Raw genomic sequence first — 18485 nt, forward strand, 5'->3', positions numbered from 1 at the left:
TTAAATATAGACTGGACAAAATATCGACTGGACATAATATCGACTACAAAAATATCGTTTTTCAGGTAAGTGAAGTAATATCGACTGTATAAAATATAGATAGCAAAAATATCGATTTTTTAATAATATATAATATTTTATAGTGTATTTTTATGTAATAATATGTGTGAATAGTGTGTATTAATGTTATAAAATATTTTATTACATGAATTTTGTTTTGATAATAATTGCGTAATGTAATTCTGTAGCGGGTTGTGGGTTTATAGGGGAATAGGGTGGGAAGTAATTTAATAATAATTAATTAATTAATATATGTTTGTTAATATTTTTAATTAATAATTAATTTAATTAATAAATATTAATTAGTTAATTAATTAATATAATTTTGAATATATTTTGTATTAGTAAATAATTGTTAATTAATTAATTGTAATTAGTTAATTTCATTAATTAGAGTACATTTTTTATATATATAATTTTGTGTTATTTTTAAGTAATTAATTTTGAAAAAATAATATTAATTATTAAAATAATTACACCTAATGTTCTAATATATTTACTTTATTGTTATTGTTAATTAATAATTAATTGGTAATTAAATAATATTGATACATTTTGGGTAAAGGAGCATTTTTAGGGTTCAGGGTCAGTTTTCAGTTCATGGGTAAAGGGGTATTTTTAGGGTTCAGGGTCAGTTTTCAGTTCATGGGTAAAGGGGTATTTTTAGGGTTCAGGGTCAGTTTTCAGTTCATGGGTAAAGGGGTATTTTTAGGGTTCAGGGTCAGTTTTCAGGTCATGGGTAAAGGGGTATTTTTAGGGTTCAGGGTCAGTTTTCAGTTCATGGGTAAAGGGGTATTTTTAGGGTTCAGGGTCAGTTTTCAGGTCATGGGTAAAGGGGTATTTTTAGGGTTCAGGGTCAGTTTTCAGGTCATGGGTAAAGGGGTATTTTTAGGGTTCAGGGTCAGTTTTCAGTTCATGGGTAAAGGGGTATTTTTAGGGTTCAGGGTCAGTTTTCAGGTCATGGGTAAAGGGGTATTTTTAGGGTTCAGGGTCAGTTTTGGGTTTTTGGGTAAAGGGGTATTTTTAGGGTTCAGGGTCAGTTTTGGGTTTTTGGGTAAAGGGGTATTTTTAGGGTTCAGGGTCAACAAATAAGATTTAAAAAAATTATTTTTATTATTTTCATTTATTATTTTATTATTATAATTTAATTTAAGTCGTTTTAAGTATATTTTAGTAATTAAAATTTAATATTAATTTAATTTAACACTGTTTTTAATAAAGTCGATATTTTTTACATCTATATTTTTGTTAACGATATTTTGTACTCGATATTTTTGTACTTACCTGTTTGTAGATACAAACTCGATATTTTGTCAGTCGATATTATTTCAGTGATCCGTCCTAATCCAGTATGAACAGATAATCTGGAATTGGCAGGCAAGCTCCCCTCTGAACCAGAACACAAGGAACCCTAGACCGGTTTCTGCCTATAATGGGCTCAACAGTAGGGTGCAGCTTGGTTCCATCAGCACAGTGAGCATGGGACCCACGTCTGGCATACACATCACACTGACGGAAAACAAAAAAGTTAAGGATGGAATGCTTATATTAATCTCAGCTACTGGTAATTACTCTGGTTCACATTCCAGTCCATTGGTTTTCTTTTTTTTTGGCCCACAAGTCTACCTCAGATAGAAACCAGCCATGCACAAATCAGTCTAGGTCCTGCTACAAGAGGAGCAGTCCTTCCTGAACTGCCAAACCAGGTCCTATTTGGGCAGCATCAGTAGAATGCAGTTTGGTTCCAGTGGCACAGTAAGCATTTCTTCCATCATCTTTTGATGCAAAGCACTAAGTGGCTAAAAGATATGCCCTGACGTGGGTCCCTTACTCGCTGTGCCACAGGAGCCAAGCTATATCTCACTGAGGAGGCCAAATACGGTCTGAGGTTGCTCGTGTTCCCTTCTGCATGGAGAGGTGCCTCGCAGTTCGGGATGGACTGTTCACTTAAGGAGCAAGGCCAGTACTCATTGCCTAAAGTGAGTTTTTTTCTGTTGTGTACAAAGTAGTAAAAAAACAATGGGCAATGGGTTGAAATGCCACCCACAGAGATTGTGAGAATGCCTCCCATCACCATTTGTGTGTTTAAAGCTATTTGAATACATTTACAACTTGCTCATAGTTGATTTGCACCATCAGTGAAGGATGACAAGTGTTGGAAGGTGCGACTGGGCCTTACAACCACTCAATCCACTACGTTTGAGGTAAGTTTCTTAGAGGGTTTATATATAGACTTTTGCAACAACCTTATAAATCATCTTACATCGATGTTAGATGTTTTATAAGTATAGTGTAGTAATACTGCATCTAGTACAAATGATTCACAGATATAAACCAATTTTATTGGGATTTACTGTGATATATTCAGCTCTGGTCTCACAAAAAGGGTCTTGATTTAAGTTTTGAGAAGGAACTCCGTCCACACACTGCTAATGTAGCTCTCTGCATGCACTGACGTGCCCTAAAAAACACAAACTTGCTGCGGATATGGTAAAAAACTATCAACATAGTAGAAATCAGTTTCTAGGCACTGTCGTTGGGAGTGGGAATGAATAGGTGCATCTATGCACTGTGGCTGCTCTGATACAGGGCACCAGGGAGAGCCATGCATAGATTGTTTAGTTGCCAAAAAAAGTTTCTAATCCTGGACTCACAATTCGCCCGTCTTCACATCTGAAACGCGGAACACTCAAAAATAAAAAAGAATATATATTCCATGTACCACGTTGATAGTTTTCCAAATAATTATTGACTATTCAAATATTAAAGACAATAAAGGCAGTAAGACTGCAATATAAAAATACTTTATAACGCTTGTACAAAAGATGATATACATCTGCATATACACCTATAACTTGCTTTCTTTACACGAATTCATGTACAATTGGGCCACCCAATTCCAATGCAGAGAAATGTTTCCATTGATTTTGGGCTGTTACAATTCTAGGCTGTCATTTGTTATTCAACACGTTAGGGCACTTCGACCAAGGACCTTTAAACAGTTCAATGTTTTAACACCTAGATGTCCCGGAGCTTGCACAGTACAGGAGTCTCCTGAGGATTATCTTCTGACGGTGGATCATGTTCATTTTCATACTGAGTCACCATTGCTGAAATTGTTTTCGGTACTTTCCATAGGCTGCATCGCTTATGATCACTTTTACATTGGCTGTGTTGTCCTCTGGCAAAACAGTAACATCTTGCACGGTCGCCTCTTTGTGCAGCCAGCTGTAGAGAGAGAGAAGAGTTATCTCATTGCCTTTTCAGTCTGGAAAGTAAGAGAGCTTCACAGAATTCCTAACATATGATAATGTAAAAAAGATGGGATTGTATTCTTTTTTGATCATAGATAGCTATGAACACCATAGTAATGCTTATACATTACCCCATCATATGTCCTCTTCTTCCCTTAAAAGTGCAAGCAACCTACAGACCGGCCCATATTTATGGCAAAGTAACGCAACGTAGCAAGTCACGGCTGCGTTACAGGGAAAGGGCAGGAGCGCACCGTAGTTAAAATAATACAGCGCATTCCTGACTGTCCCTGCGCTGGTGCAGTTTTGGCTGTCGAAGACCAGCGCTGGCGCCCTTGCACCATGGCGCAAGGGTGCCTAAGTTGCAGGCAGGATTATTTTTGTGCAGGAAGGGGCAACGTCGTTCACAAAAACAATCCTGGGAAACGGTCCTCTGTCTATAGAAAAAGGAAGTAACGAGGAGAAATACAGAGATTTCTCCTGGTTACGCCTCCCCTGTGAAGGGTGTATCATTCTGGCACATTCCCAGGTCTACCACTTTGGGTAAATCTGGGAATGTGTCAAAAACCATGGGAGATGCAAATCACATGGAACTCCTACCCAGGGTCGAGCAAAGCATCAATCTGCGCTGCGTTATTCCAGATTTATGAATCCACTTTGGGCCACTTTGCGTGCCTTCATAAATCTCATTTCGGACGCTGCATGGTGCAAGTGCCACACAACTCCACTTATAATTAAGGTCCACAATGTGTTTTTTTAGTATTCCTTAGGGCGACGCCACTATGTAAATCCCCTCTTCCTTTCAAAAGTCCAGCTGCAGATGTTCTGTCTCCCTGAGTGCAGGTTAAGTACCGCGTATTTTATAAAGCTTATTTGTGCTTACCTGGTTGTCAATTTGTTTCGCTGCGTGGGAAGATTACTGAGTACACTGTGAGCTCCTCGCTCAGGTGCAGGGCAGGGGAAGAGAAGTGTGCAATGCTGCAGACAGGCTTGAGGAAGTAGTTCAGTGGCATCGAATTACGCCACTGCATTGGTTTTACAGTGATCACATTTCACATGATGAGATTTGCTTTCTAGGTAACCACTACTTAAACAGAAAGGCTGCTACAGCACCACCAGTTTTGCCTTTAGTATGCAGGGAAGAAAGTGCTTAGAGAAACAGTACTATGTTAAGCTTAAGGATGACGAGATCCATACATCTTGGAATGATTTGAAAGCCATGATAAACAAAGCAGTAGATTCTACAGTAAATGAATGCCAGACTACGAGTCACAGATTGGAGCCAGACAATGAACAGGACAGTGTTCTAAGGGCTAGATATTTGCAGGACTTCCACTTACAACACCTGCTGGCACAAAAACCCAAAAGAAAAATGAACTGTATGCACAGTACAATGGCAAAGTTACAGATGACTTGCCTTTTCCTGATGTAATAAAAAATATTATATGCACGGAATGTAAAGATACATCTAAAGCTGGCATTGTGCGCTTTAAAAAAATCTAATTAAAACCTTTGAAAAACATTTTTCTCACGTTCATACTATTCTGTCATCAATGGTTTTCTCCTCTTCTCACGCCTCAAATGGTAGCACACTTCTTGATGTAATAGATAGAAAGATGTACAGTACCCTCAAGAGATCCTATGGAGCATCAGACGTGTCATAAGAGCGTACGCCATAAGTTCTGTTGAAACATTCCATTCTGTCTATGAGCGTTTGCAAGAAGCGAGGGATCCTATGCCAACCCTAAAACACATGGAACTCTTGATGCAATTCCTCTTGGATGTTAAACTGAATACATTATGATCCGCAGCCCCCTCAGCAGAGGAAGCAATTGCAGTCAGACACATTTGTGGATGAAGCCATGGAAACAATGCTGGCCTAAGTTCCTTAGTTCAAAAGAAAGCTTCCCTTCAAGCTGTTATGGGACAGGATTAAATGACATGGTTAAAAAATCAGCAGATAAGAAAATATTGAAACCATTTAAACTCTGCAAGGAGGAAATAATTTCTCCCAAAATGGCCAACTCAAGATTAGCAAGACCATAGTCATCCCTTTCATGTCTGTAGGGCTGCGTGTGTGAAGACATCCCAGCTCCAACCCTCTCAGCCCCAGGATCAGGATCAAAGATGACTGTGGAAGTGGGGGTAAAATTTAAGAACTTTGTACCTCAATGTAGTCTCTAGATGCAAGACTCATGGGCGCTGCCCGTTATCAAAGATGATTATTGGATACAGTTCAAACACCCTTCACATAAGCATCTGTTCAGCAGAACTCAGTTGCCAAGAGACATTACAAAGAAAAAAGCAATTCTTCAGGGAGCACACTCCTTATTGTAAAACGTGGTGAGAATTCCTGCACCCAAAGACCAGAGGAGAAAAGGGTTTTATTCAATCCCTTTACTCGTACTGGAGAAAGATGGACGGTTTCGGCCAGTATTGGAATTAAAGTGAACAAACACATTTCTTGTGCTCAAAACATTCTGAAAGAGATCGCTAAGTACAATCATTCTCTTGATCGCCAAATGAGAATATCTAACAACGTAAGACTTGCAAGATGTATACCTTCATGCTCCAATGCATCCAGAAAAGTAGGGGTTTTTTTAGGTTCACAGTAGAGGACAGAATTTTCAGTTTCAATCTCTCCTATTGTCTTTTAACGTCACCTAAGTCTTTACAGAGGTATTGGCACCAGTAGTGGCAGCGCAACAATTAAAAATAATTTCTATTTTTCTATACCTTGATGATAGGTTATATACTTCTTCCTTCTCCAGGGTGGAGGGGTGTGTAAAAACTGTATGCAGAGGCCTACAAGAACTGTGTTTCATCTTGAACCTGCAGAATTTGGAGTTCATCGCGACTCAAGAGCTCTCTTTAGCACTCAACTTGGATACATCCACATCTTTCAGAACAGAATCTTTTCCCTCCAGTCTCACCTTTCGAATTGCCTGTCTCAACAGCAAGCGTCCACTAGTAGTTGGTGGCGAGTACAAGGATCAATGGCAGCAATAACTGTGGTGGTTCTTTGGTCTTATTTCTATTTAAAACCCTTGTGAATCTTCTTTGGATCACCGGGCCCCAAATTCTAAGGATTATGATCAAATTATTCTAGTCACTCTACAGATATCCCACAATATGAACTGGTGTCTGGTGAAAGGCAAGGTTGCTTTCTGATACCCAGTCCTACTAGCAGCAGATGACAGTTGTAGGGGTTGGGGTGCCACCCAGGGAGATCGGGGAAGTGAAGTGTCCAAAAATAGAAAAGTCACGTTCTTCTAATTGGACAGAGTTATCAGTGGCATTGAAATCCATACAAATATTCCATATCCAACTGGAGAACAAAAACCTTGTTGTTAGCACTGACAATTGGGTAAAGTGTTCCCTGAATCGATAGAGAGGAACACAGAGCAAGGACCTATACGCTCACAAAATGTATTTCATGGCAGAGAAAAATGTGGAGGCTTTGAGAGCATTGCAGATTCAAGGGAAGTTGAACTTCCAAGCTGACAGTTTGAGTCATTGGTGATTTATAATGTATGCCCAGTGCCCGCGTTGTCATATAGAGGGGGCAGAGCTTAGTCATATGATGTGGGGCTGTCCGCAACTGGGTACATATTGGGAGGAAGTAACGGACTTGCTCTGTGAAACCACGGAACGACGGATTGAGCCTGACATGGGTACCTGCTTATTGCACAGGTTTCCGCATACCCCCAAACTGAAGATCATGAGTACGTTTTTGGACCTAGGATTACTGTTGGCTAAAAGGGATATAACAGTGCACTGGAAGTCGAGGGAAGGGCCTAGCGTTGCGAGGTGGAAGGCAGAGCTAATTAAATGGGCGTCGAGTGAAAGTACAGTTAGACTTCAGCAAGCCAAGCGGATTAATAACGATAAGGCACTAGAGACTGCAAAGGCTTGGGAGGCCTTAGTTATGGCGCTGCAAGCACCAGAGGTAGATTCAGATGTGGACTCAGACCTGGGTACACAGACGGGGCAATCTTGAAATATGAGGGCAGTGGGGATACCCCTGGGACAGACATGCTGTGAAGTCACTGCAATGGAGTGATTAGAAGCGACAGCGAATTGAGCTGATATTACCATGTAAAGTACTGCTGAGGGAAAGGTTGTTTTCGATTGTACAGATAATTGGGGGTTGGACACACCGGTGGAGCGAGAGGGGGGCGTGAGGAGGGTTAGCGTATTCTCAGTTATACTACCCAGTTCCCATGGAACGGGCACGCCTTGAAGAACAACATGGGATGGGCCTCTGTCCGTCTGCAGTATGATGTAAGGGGAGAGGACTAGCAGGGGCTAGTTTAAGGGTCGTTAGCATATGAATCCATGAACAGGATGATAGTGGGCGGTGAATCTCCTGTATAAAGGGGTTGTTGCTGTAAGGGGTATTGAATATGAGTAATATGGAAATGCTTGTTTGTTGTTTTGTAAGAAAAACTAATAAAAACATATTTTAAAAAAATGATGTGTAATGCAACCAACTCTCAATTCAATTAGATCTGTTGGGGATTCCAGAGTTGGGAGCACACCGCTGACCTCTTCCTCCGTATCGCCCCACTTCATCATGGTCTGTGCAGTTCAAGTATTTTCAAGAACAGTTCAAAGTTCAAATTTCACCTCAATCGGTGCAAGTAAGTACTTGTATTGTGATCATCTCTAGACACGAGCCTAGCTCGCGTTTCGGGATTGATTCCCTCATCAGTAGAGATAGTTTTGGGGTTGCAGAACAGGTCGTCAAACATCCGTCACGGGCCTCGTTGCCCCTCTGGCGCGCAGGTGCATCTCCAACAAGCTCGTCAGCTTACATGGCTACCGGGAGCCAAGAAAAAGGGGATTCCGGAGTTGGGAGCACACCGCTGACCTCTTCCGCCGTATCGCCCCACTTCATCATGGTCTGTGCAGTTCAAGTATTTTCACGAACAGTTCAAAGTTCAAATTTCCAAAGTATTTCACCTCAATCGGTGCAAGTAAGTACTTGTATTGTGATCATCTCTAGACACGAGCCTAGCTCGTGTTTTGGGATTGATTCCCTCATCAGTAGAGATAGTTTTGGGGTTGCAGAACAGGTCGCCAAACATCCGCCACGGGCCTCGTTGCCCCTCTGGCGCGCAGGTGCATCTCCAACAAGCTTGTCAGCTTACATGGCTACCGGGAGCCAAGAAAAAGGGGATTCCGGAGTTGGGAGCACACCGCTGACCTCGGCGGAAGAGGTCAGCGGTGTGCTCCCAACTCCGGAATCCTCAATTAGATCTGTTCCCCGTTCGAGTTGCATGAATAGGCCTGTTTGCCTTGCAACATAATGCAATTCTTCCCATCTTTTGCACAGACGCAAAGTCCGCCCGCCATCCAAATGGGGGCCATAGTGTCCTCAGCACATGTAGTAGATGCCTTGTCAATTGTATGGCGCCAACGGTTATTATATGCTTTTCCTTCAATTGCTCTTCTCCAGAAGGTGCTATTGAAGATTCAGGGGTTGAAACTGACAGCAATTTTGGTATTGCCTTTGTGGCCCCATCAGCCTTTGTTTCCCCTGTTATTGCCTGTGTCAGTGAAGGGCGATTATCATCTTACAATAGACCTCCACCTCCTCAACACCCAATCTTGACCCTATTCAAGTTACATTTAAGACAAGTTCCTTGGAAGCTGAAAAGACAGGCTTGGAGCAATTAGAATGCTCAAAGCAAGTAGCCTTAGACATTCAGTCAACAAGGAAACCTTAAACCGCTCATCTTATACGCAGAAATGGTTTTCAGTAAGAAACCAGAACCCTATTTCTGTAGATCCCTGCAAAATATTACAATTCTTAAAGAATGGGTTCCTTAAGGGATTAGCTTGTACCACGTTGTCACAGTGGGCAGCAATACAAACGCTTAGAGAAGCAGTGGGTGATATATATGTGTAACCAATAGTAGTTATGTTGTTAAAAGGTTTAAGGCTCACTAAGCTGGTGGTGCCCAATCTTGTTCCAACATGGGACCTTTCAATTGTTTTGAGGGGTTTACAAGAAAAGCCTTTTGAGCCATCTGAATCAGCAAATTTCACCTGATTATCAGCAAAGAGGCACTCCTAATTGGAATAACCTGATCTAGGAGACTGGGTGAATTAGTAGCTCTTGTTATCGCACATCTTTACCTTAGGTTTTGTTCACCAGACAGGGTAGTTTTGAGACCAGATCCCAAATTCAGTCCTAAGATCCATTCTTTATTCCATCTTTCACAAGAGAAAGACCTATCAGTTTTTGACACAACCACAGATGTTTTAATCCTTTCTTGTCTTCATTTTAAAAGAGGTTTACCACTAGACCGTACGAGAGTTTTCAGGATTTCTAAGTACTGTTTTTGTATCTTATAGTGCAGCTAGAATGGGTAAAAAAATCTCTATGTCCACATTGTGAGCAGATGTGTATGGAAAGCTATCGAGAGCAATGGCAGCGAAGACACCAGGAAATATGTAGGGCTGCTCCAATAGAGCAGTCTCAGCAACATGAGCTGACGTCCGTGGGATGCCTTGGCAGGAACTTTGTAGAGCAGCAATTTAGTTGACACCTCTAACCTTTGTTAAACATTACAGAGTAAACCAGAGTCTACAGCTAAAATGTTTGGTTCTGAAATTAAGTTAGCAATACAATTATTGTTGATACTAATTTTCATTTTCTGCATGTCGGTGCAAACTTTAATGCTTGATATATCCTCATATTGTGAGGACTGGAGTGAGGAGGACAGATTATGGGCTAATGAAATAATTATTTGTAATCTTCATTACCCTAATTCATAGTCCTCATCCCTGTTCAATCGGCTCCCTCCCTGATTGTACATCCAAGAGTTTTGACTGGCTTGTTCTATATAGGTTAGGAGGGGGAAGTGATTTATATAGAGGTGTTACTTTAATGAACACAAAAATAATCATCATGTGGGTTGCTTGAGCTTTTAAGGTGTGGTGAACACTGTCTGGGAAGCAGGGCTTCTCACATTGTAAGGACTTGGACAAGGAGGACTATGATTCAGGGTGATGAAGATTACAGGGACATAATTTTTTCATTTGACAACATATGAAGGTCATGCATAACTGGCCAACTTCATGGACAGGTTTATTTAAAATACAAATAATTATTTTCACATACCTTAGCTGAGACCCTGTTAAGTCCACTTTTATGGTCATGATTCGTTTTCCTGTTTGTTTCAAAACTACGCTTTCAATTACCACTTTTAATTTATCCAACCCATATCCATGAAGAGCAGAAATGGGCAAAGCACTTGATTCCATTGCTTCGTACCTAGGAAAAAATAGCACACATAATGATCACTCCCTGGCATTGAGATGCTGTAGCAATGGTTCAAATCCACCCACTTTCAACAATACCCAGAAAAGCAAGCAGTAACAAATTCAACTATGGTTTTGTCTGTGCTTGTCAGCACCATGTGCTTCTCTGGAGCATGCTGTATTACTCATGAGACTACTTTTTAAGGAGATTGCAGTGCAGTGTGAAGTCTGATGATCAGCTGTCTCCCCTCCTTGTGTTCCAATCAGTCAGCTTTTCTGCCATGGATCTACTACAAAATGTTTGTAAAGCCCCATGTACAGATCACTACAGCCTATTCATGAGCCCCTAACTTCTACGCCTCATGCATTCATGTGGGTAACATAGGGTCCAAAAGGGGATGGTGATGGACGGAGCATCTGAACCAATCAAACACTCACACCCAGTCAACAGATCGGGATTTAATCCATCACCATCATGTTGCTTGTTTTGCTGTTCACCCTATGTGGGAAGGGTATGCCCAGACGTGGGTCCCTTGCTCACTAAGCCACTGGAGTTAAGCTATCCTGGCTGAAGACGGCTGATAGCCAGAAACCGGTCCTAGGATGCTTGATTCCGGTTCAGGAAAGACATGGCTTTGCAGTTCGGGCTGGACTGTTCCCATGAGGCACAGGGTCAGACTGATTTGCATATGGCCATGTCTGAACTGGGGTGGCAAAGTGGGCTAAAGAATGGTGATGGATTAAACCCAGATCTGTTGACTGTGTGTGAGTGTTTGATGTGTTCAGATGCTCCGTCCATCACCACCCCCTTTTGTACCACTTTGTTCGCCCTAAGTTGGCAGGGTATGCTCAGATGTGATTCCCTTGCTCACTTTGCCACTGGATTCAAGCAAGCCGGGCTGAAGACGGCTGAAATGCCAGAAACCGGTCCTCGGAAGCTTGTTTCTGGTCTAGGGAAGGCATGGCTTGGCAGTTCAAGCTGGACTGTTCCCATGAGGAACAGGGTCAGACTGAATTGCATATGGCCATGTCTGAACTGAGGTGGCAGAGTGGGCTAAAGAGCGGTGATGGATTAAACCCAGATCTGTTGACTGGGTGTGAGTGTTTGATTGGTTCAGATGCTCTGTCCATCACCACCCCCTTTTGTACCGCTTTGTTCGCCATAGGTTTGCAGGGTATGCTCAGACGTGAGTCCCTTGCTCACTTTGCCACTGGATTCAAGCAAGCCGGGCTGAAGACGGCTGAAATGCCAGAAACCGGTCCTCGGAAGCTTGTTTCCGGTCCAGGGAAGGCATGGCTTGGCAGTTCGGGCTGGACTGTTCCCATGAGGCACAGGGTCACACTGATTTGCGTATGGCCATGTCTGAACTGGGGTGGCAGAGTGGGCTAAAGAACGGTGATGGATTAAACCCAGATCTGTTGACTGGGTGCGAGTGTTTGATTGGTTCAGATGCTCCGTCCATCACCACCCCCCTTTGGTGACATAGGGTCTGCATTTAGTGTAGATAAGAAAACAAAGATTGATCATGGAAAGAGGTGATACTTGGAAAAGGTGATGGTTGAGGGAAAGAAAAGGAGTCCTTTAGTGTCTGACATCTAATCCAGTGAAATAAGGGGAGACAGACAGAAGGTGAAGGGACAGGAAAGCTGGATACGTAGAGGACTAGTTTATTACTGTAAAGACACGTTACCACTACACTCATAGAACATCCCTGGCTTCCCTTGATGTCCCGCACCATTTACAAAGTCATTGCAACCAGGAACCCTATGTATTTGGCTGGGAATTTCACGATCTCTGCTGACCCTTGGCACACGGCAGCCAGGACACTACAAGACTTGAGACTATGAACAAAAAAAGAAAAACAAAGCATCAGGCCGCCTCCATCTATGCACCCAGGATCTGGTACCATTTCAATGTATCCATTAGCACTGCTCCAACATTCATCAAATTTAGACGATTTCAAGAATACTAAATCATGACACAGTAACAGTTCACAAACCAACTACACCTCCTTTCACACACTGAGTGTGCCTGTGCCTTTAACTTTGAACAGTGTACTGCTGCCTTTTGGGGAACAGCCTTTAACACACAATCTTTACCAAGTAAGTATGTATATAAAGTAGATTTTTATATTTACCACTAGGTACTTTACCAGGCAGGTAAGTATATATGTAAAAAACGGAAAGCAACCTGAAATGAACCTCTCCAAATCATCGATGTATTGCTACCAACATGCTGATCCCACACTCCCCCATGGTCATTGATGAGCACCCGCTCCTCCCACCAGCCCCTATGCAAACAAGCCTAGCTGGGGGCGAAGCAGGTGCCCATGTACAGTGAATCTGTTTAAAAACTTGATAGTTAAAGAGAAAGTAGTTGTTATTTAAGCACCACTGAATCATCGAGATCGGCATCATAGGGTGTTTATACAGATTCAATTGCCTACTTTTCAGAAAGTGCTCAGTCGCATGGATGCCATCCTCATGTTTAATGCTGGTGTACAAGGAGAAAATGTCAAGCGTGATTAACAAGTATTCATCACATCATGGAAGGTCCTATATCCTCTTTAAAATGTCACGAGTGTCCTTAGACGTACGAGGGTAGATTGTGGACATATCCTTGTATGAAGTAATCAATGTGGACATATCCTTGTATGAAGTAATCAATGTATTTCGGAGAGACTCTCTTTGGCAGAGATTAATAGACTTCCAGGTGGTTGTATTTGGTCTTTATGAATTTTAGGAATGAATATAGATATTCATCTCGGTTTAGTAACCCCTCGCCGCCTGCTTTTATATTAATAGTAATGTATTTAATTTTATTTTTTAGTGCAGTCCACTTTAACTATAGCAGCCTAAATTATTTAATTTAATTTACAGCACGGCCCGCTTTCACTTTAGCGGGCGCGCTTATTTATTTATTTAATTTACAGCGTGGTCCGCTTTCACTTTAGCTGCCGCGCTACAGAACCTTCCTTAATTATTTATTTTTTCTTTTTGGGTGAAAAACCCACATACCGCACTTTCACTTTAATGTTGGCCACGCCCCTTTCTTTAGACGCTGCTCACTGTAACCTGAATACGGTAGGCAGCATCTAAAGAGGCACGGCCGCCATTAAAGTGGTCTCGTATTCGCGAGAGTTTGAGCTATTAGCTTTAGAAATGACAATGCCTTTTATTGACGTGTTGCTTTTTAAAACACATGAATAAAAGGCATTGTCATTTACAATGCCAATAGCATAAGCTCTTGCAAATGCGAGACCTATTGCATTTAAAATGTTCGTTTGTAGATGATACTTGGCTAAATTTAATTTCCGCACAAATCTGAATATATCCACTCTGGTTTGTGCATAATCCATATTCTGTGATGGTAAGGAGGTTAGGTCAAGAGATAAAATCCACTTTTAAGAGATGGTCAATTTTAGATTTGATAGATTGACATTGGTCATAGCAGACTCCCTGTGCATTTCCGTCTCCATCTTTGTTGTTTAGTTTTTTTGTTTCCTGCTATGTTTCCCTCGTGTGTTTCTCCTTTTGTTCCTCCTCTGTCTATTTTTTGCTGTTGCCCCCTTGGTCTAAGGGTTTGACGTCTGTCCATACGTAAAAAATACAATTCATCACTTAGCGATAACTTGGTCTGGGAACCCGCTGGTAATCTCTCATCCTCAGACTCAGTCTCCAATTCGGAACTGTATTCAGAGGCTTGTTCGCCCACTCTGTTTTCTTTTAGTGCCCGGTTTCCTTCAGTTAATGTCTACTTTTTCAAATTATCGAACCGTCTGGCAAAGGTGAAAACTTGTCCTCGCTCGTAGTCCACCTTATCTCTTTAAACTTTGCGTGCCTTTCATACTTTATTAATGTCCACTTCTTTTTTTTTAAGCAAGTTGTCATTTCATCATGCATTTTAGAAACTATTTCTTGTTGTACATCCATTCTAATTTTCTCGTAAAGTTGACCAATTTAAGCCTGTAACAGATGTCTATCAATTTTGTCACATTTCACTATGATTTTCATGAGGCGCACAGAGGGCTCTATATTGCTTTCAGGAATATATATATAAAATTTGATACCACAAAAATGCATGGTAAATACCCACGATGTAATACAACGTGTTGTGTTACCTTCATGGTAAAGGCATGCATATTAATGCTGTATGTCCCTGCCTTTTAGATGCATACAGAGCCTTTATCATTCATATGCTTGTTACCTGGTGGTATAGAACTGGGGATGGGAGGTTTTGCATAATACAACCTGAATTTGGCATGAAAGGTCCTGGTGGTAGGAGATCAGTGTGCCGAAGGTCTTCCATTCCTGTGGTTTGTTGTGGGGAGACGCCAGCAATGTTCTTTTCATGTCCTTCAAATGATATTGGTGCAGGGGAACTACTTGTTCTGTATTGAAGGGGTACAAGAGTCCTCTATTGACTGAACTGCTAGTGGGTTGGATGCAGAAACGCACACCTTGACAAGGAGGGTGGCAGCCCCAGATGTCTACAGCTCCTCTTGTTAGTAATGATGTGAGGAGTTGGAAGGCAGGTAGTTTCCTTCTCAATTCACAGTATTGATGGGCCAGTAATGTGGCTGCAGGACTTATAATGTTCCTACTGCTACATTTAGGTAAGGGTGAACTGAATGTAATGGTCAACATTAAGCAGACTATTTGTTCTGGTGAGTGCTGCAACTAGTTTTTAGACATTAAGAGCTTCACAAGGAGAATCTGTAAGTAGTGGTCTTTTACTGTCTAACCTCTAATCTTTGGAAGGCAGAGGATAAAAATATAACGACTTAAACATTCTTAAAATAAGTGACAGCACTATATATTTGTTCTGCAGGAAAGTCAGGTCAAATAAGACTGTTACTTGTCTGATACAAATATTTTGGGATACACATCAGAACTGCCGGATAGCCTCTTTGTTCAATGCCCTAGTGATCAACTCTCTGGCTTGCATTGCCAGACAACCTGCACCAATGGAAATGAATTTTGTGTTTTTGTCAAGCTATATCACTATATGCTTATTATGTACTAACTTACCTGAAAGATCAGGTGGTGGGTTTTCTAGATACTCTTAATATTATGAGTTCACGCTTAAATGTTAACAGGGATAAGTCAGTATTGGCATCAAGATGTAATTGCCTATTAAAGTGTCAGTAGAACCTCTGTGCTATCTTAATATCTAGGTGACATCTTGACTTCGAAGAACACATTGTTCTTCCAAGTCAGACATCATACCAAATGTGCAAGAGTCATCATATATAACTGTAATCTGGGGAAACTTTCTGCTAACTCTGTTTGGACAGATATGGTTGTCCATGACATATTCCAGGTCATGCCGTTACATACCCTAAAGAGTTTCTTTAGGAATCAGGCATGTTGTCCTTTTTCTTTTTGTAACAGAGGCAGGGTTAGCTTTGCACATGTTAAGTTGGCTCCTCCGTCTCATAAGGAGATCCTGGAGGATGAACCCTTTGAGGCCTTTTAACAGGCGGCTATGTTGTACCATGTGGTCGACTAGTTTTGTCCTGAACAAATGGAACTGGTCTCCAGAATGGTTTAATTAGTGCAAGTTCACAAACAGCTATTGTTTGTCCTCGTTTTGCCATACAAAGTTTCTCTCACCTCGCCAAGTCCAGTACACAATTCAGATAGTGTGGACTGCAGCAGCTCTGGCTAAAGGGGAACGGCCTACATACATTGTCGACTGTGCTTAGATAGTATAGTTTTTTATGTGGTGTTTTTAGAACCGGTGCGCTGAAGGAACGTGGACATATGTATGGGGGGCTGGAGATGAATGGTGAAATGCACAAGGATGGTTAATTTATTATTTTGACAACTTTAGATTCTGCTTTAGAGACCAGGTTTTGCAATTCCTCCACTCTGTATCTCTTGAATCAAGATATTCAAAGAGTATGGACTGGTTTCCTGAAGGTACCAAAGACACACATGGTTAATAAGGCTTTGCGGGTACCTGTGGATGGGGAATCGCATCTCAATGATGTACAATGAGATTCAACTGTAAACGTCAGTAACAATTGGCACCACTACACTGACACACAATGGAACAAAGACTGCACACCAGAGTTGTCTCTGATAATAAAAGATTTAACCTAGTTCAATACAAGTGTTTAATGAAGGCCAAGTGACCATCTATGTGGTCAATGAAATGAATCCCAATTGTGTCTCTGCTTGAACCTCCAAAATTGCTTGATAGTTAGAACTTTTTGTAAATGTGGAAATGTGAGGTTATACTCGATGTTTGGTGTTCTGTGATGAGACATTTCTTTGGGTGGCATTTGGACCTGTTGCCCGAACTGATTGTTGGGGCTTCTGCCAGCGAGAAAGAACGTCTAGTAATACTTACATTTCTGGGTTTTGGCTTGATCTTAGCTTAATGGTTCCTCGTTGTGAAAACAGGGATAAACATAGAGCAAATCGTAGTAGACAATTATGCTCTATTAAACAATACTGAATTGACTACATGTAAAATGGAGGATATGTGGAGACCCCACCAATTGTAGCCCCCTGAAAACATCAACGTGAATATTCTGACAGGAGATCGGTCTGTAGCTCAAGATGGCACTCAATGTTGATGATAACAGCATTGGTATGGTTGTGGGCGCCTAGGCTGCAAATGTAAAAATCAGACCGACTCCATCTTGCTGGAGTCACATGACTGCATTGCTTCAGCAACAATACACACTCTTGTTTCAGCAACTAATAATTATGGGTGTGTTGTACTGCTCTGCTCCGGATGGCATGGGAAGACTAAATAGTAATATACGATGTTCTTGTTTTGGCATTTACAAGTGCTTCTCAAGTTTGTATCTGCAGGGAAAGAGCGCTCTGTGGGAGTTGTCACACGTGTAATGAATGCACATCTGTTTGTCCTGCCTAAGAACTGAACTGATAAGTAAATTCCCTTTGCTGGATGAGAGTATAACTACCTGTGCTTAGAGTTTTTTGTCAGACATCTTGCTGGGATTCAAGGGGCTCCCATGTCATTCAGCTGAATAAAACTCCAAAGAACAATTCAGCGTATGAATTTTATTTAAGGTTCAGGCGTTGACATGATTGGATTAAGAGAAGTTTTGTAATAATATTTAATGTCCAACTAGCACCCTCTTGCATAGGGCTAGCAAGACTGGCCAATGTCCAACTCCGCTCCCACGGACCCTTCTGCTGTACCGCCTGCAAGTTCACCTGCATCCGGACCTGCCTCGCACCAGCACCCGCCAAGACGAACACCAGCAGCAACCACCTCAAGTGCATCCTGCTCAACACCCGCTCAGTCCACAGACACGCCATCGAACTCTGGAACCTCATCGACACCACTGCTACTGACGTTGCCTTCCTCACGGAGACCTGGATGAACGCCTCCTCAGCACCCGACATCGCCATCGCCATCCCAGAGGGCTACAAGATCACCCGGAGGGACCGCACCGCCAACCAGATAGGAGGAGGCATCGCCATCATCCACAGGGACACCATCCGCATCACGACCTACACCGACGACATCCTGACCACCGCCGAACACCTACACTTCCAGATCCACACCGACCCGAAGACCACCCTCAGAGGCACCCTGATCTACCGTCCCCCGAGACCACGCACCCAATTCAGCGAGGACATAGCCGACTTCGTCAGCCCGCATGCCCTCCCCTCCGCTGACTACAGCCTCCTGGGGGACCTCAACTTCCACCTGGAGAACAACAACGACCGCAACACCACCACCCTGCTTGACAACCTCGCCAACCTCGGACTCAAGCAACTGGTGACCACCCCCACCCACCTCGCCGGACACACACTCGACGCCGTCTTCTCATCCAGCAAAGACATCGCCTTCAGCCACGCCACAGGACTCCACTGGACGGACCACAGCTGCGTCCACTTCACCTTCAGAAG

General features: G+C 42.3%; 1 protein-coding gene across 1 annotated transcript in view; it reads right to left on the reverse strand.

Moving 5' to 3' along the window:
* Positions 1-2848: 2848 nt before the first annotated feature.
* Positions 2849-18485, reverse strand: part of GTPBP6 (GTP binding protein 6) — a 74080-nt gene continuing 58443 nt past the window's right edge. Inside the window, exons 9-10 of the mRNA XM_086934205.1 lie at positions 10447-10599; positions 2849-3288 (exon numbers count right to left, since the gene is read on the reverse strand). Coding sequence (XP_086790331.1) covers positions 3162-3288; positions 10447-10599 — 280 coding nt within the window. The 3' untranslated portion in view covers positions 2849-3161. The remainder of the gene's footprint in view (positions 3289-10446; positions 10600-18485) is intronic.

This window comes from Lissotriton vulgaris, chromosome 8, assembly GCF_964263255.1.
Source record: "Lissotriton vulgaris chromosome 8, aLisVul1.2, whole genome shotgun sequence".
NCBI classification, from domain to species: Eukaryota; Metazoa; Chordata; class Amphibia; order Caudata; family Salamandridae; genus Lissotriton; species Lissotriton vulgaris.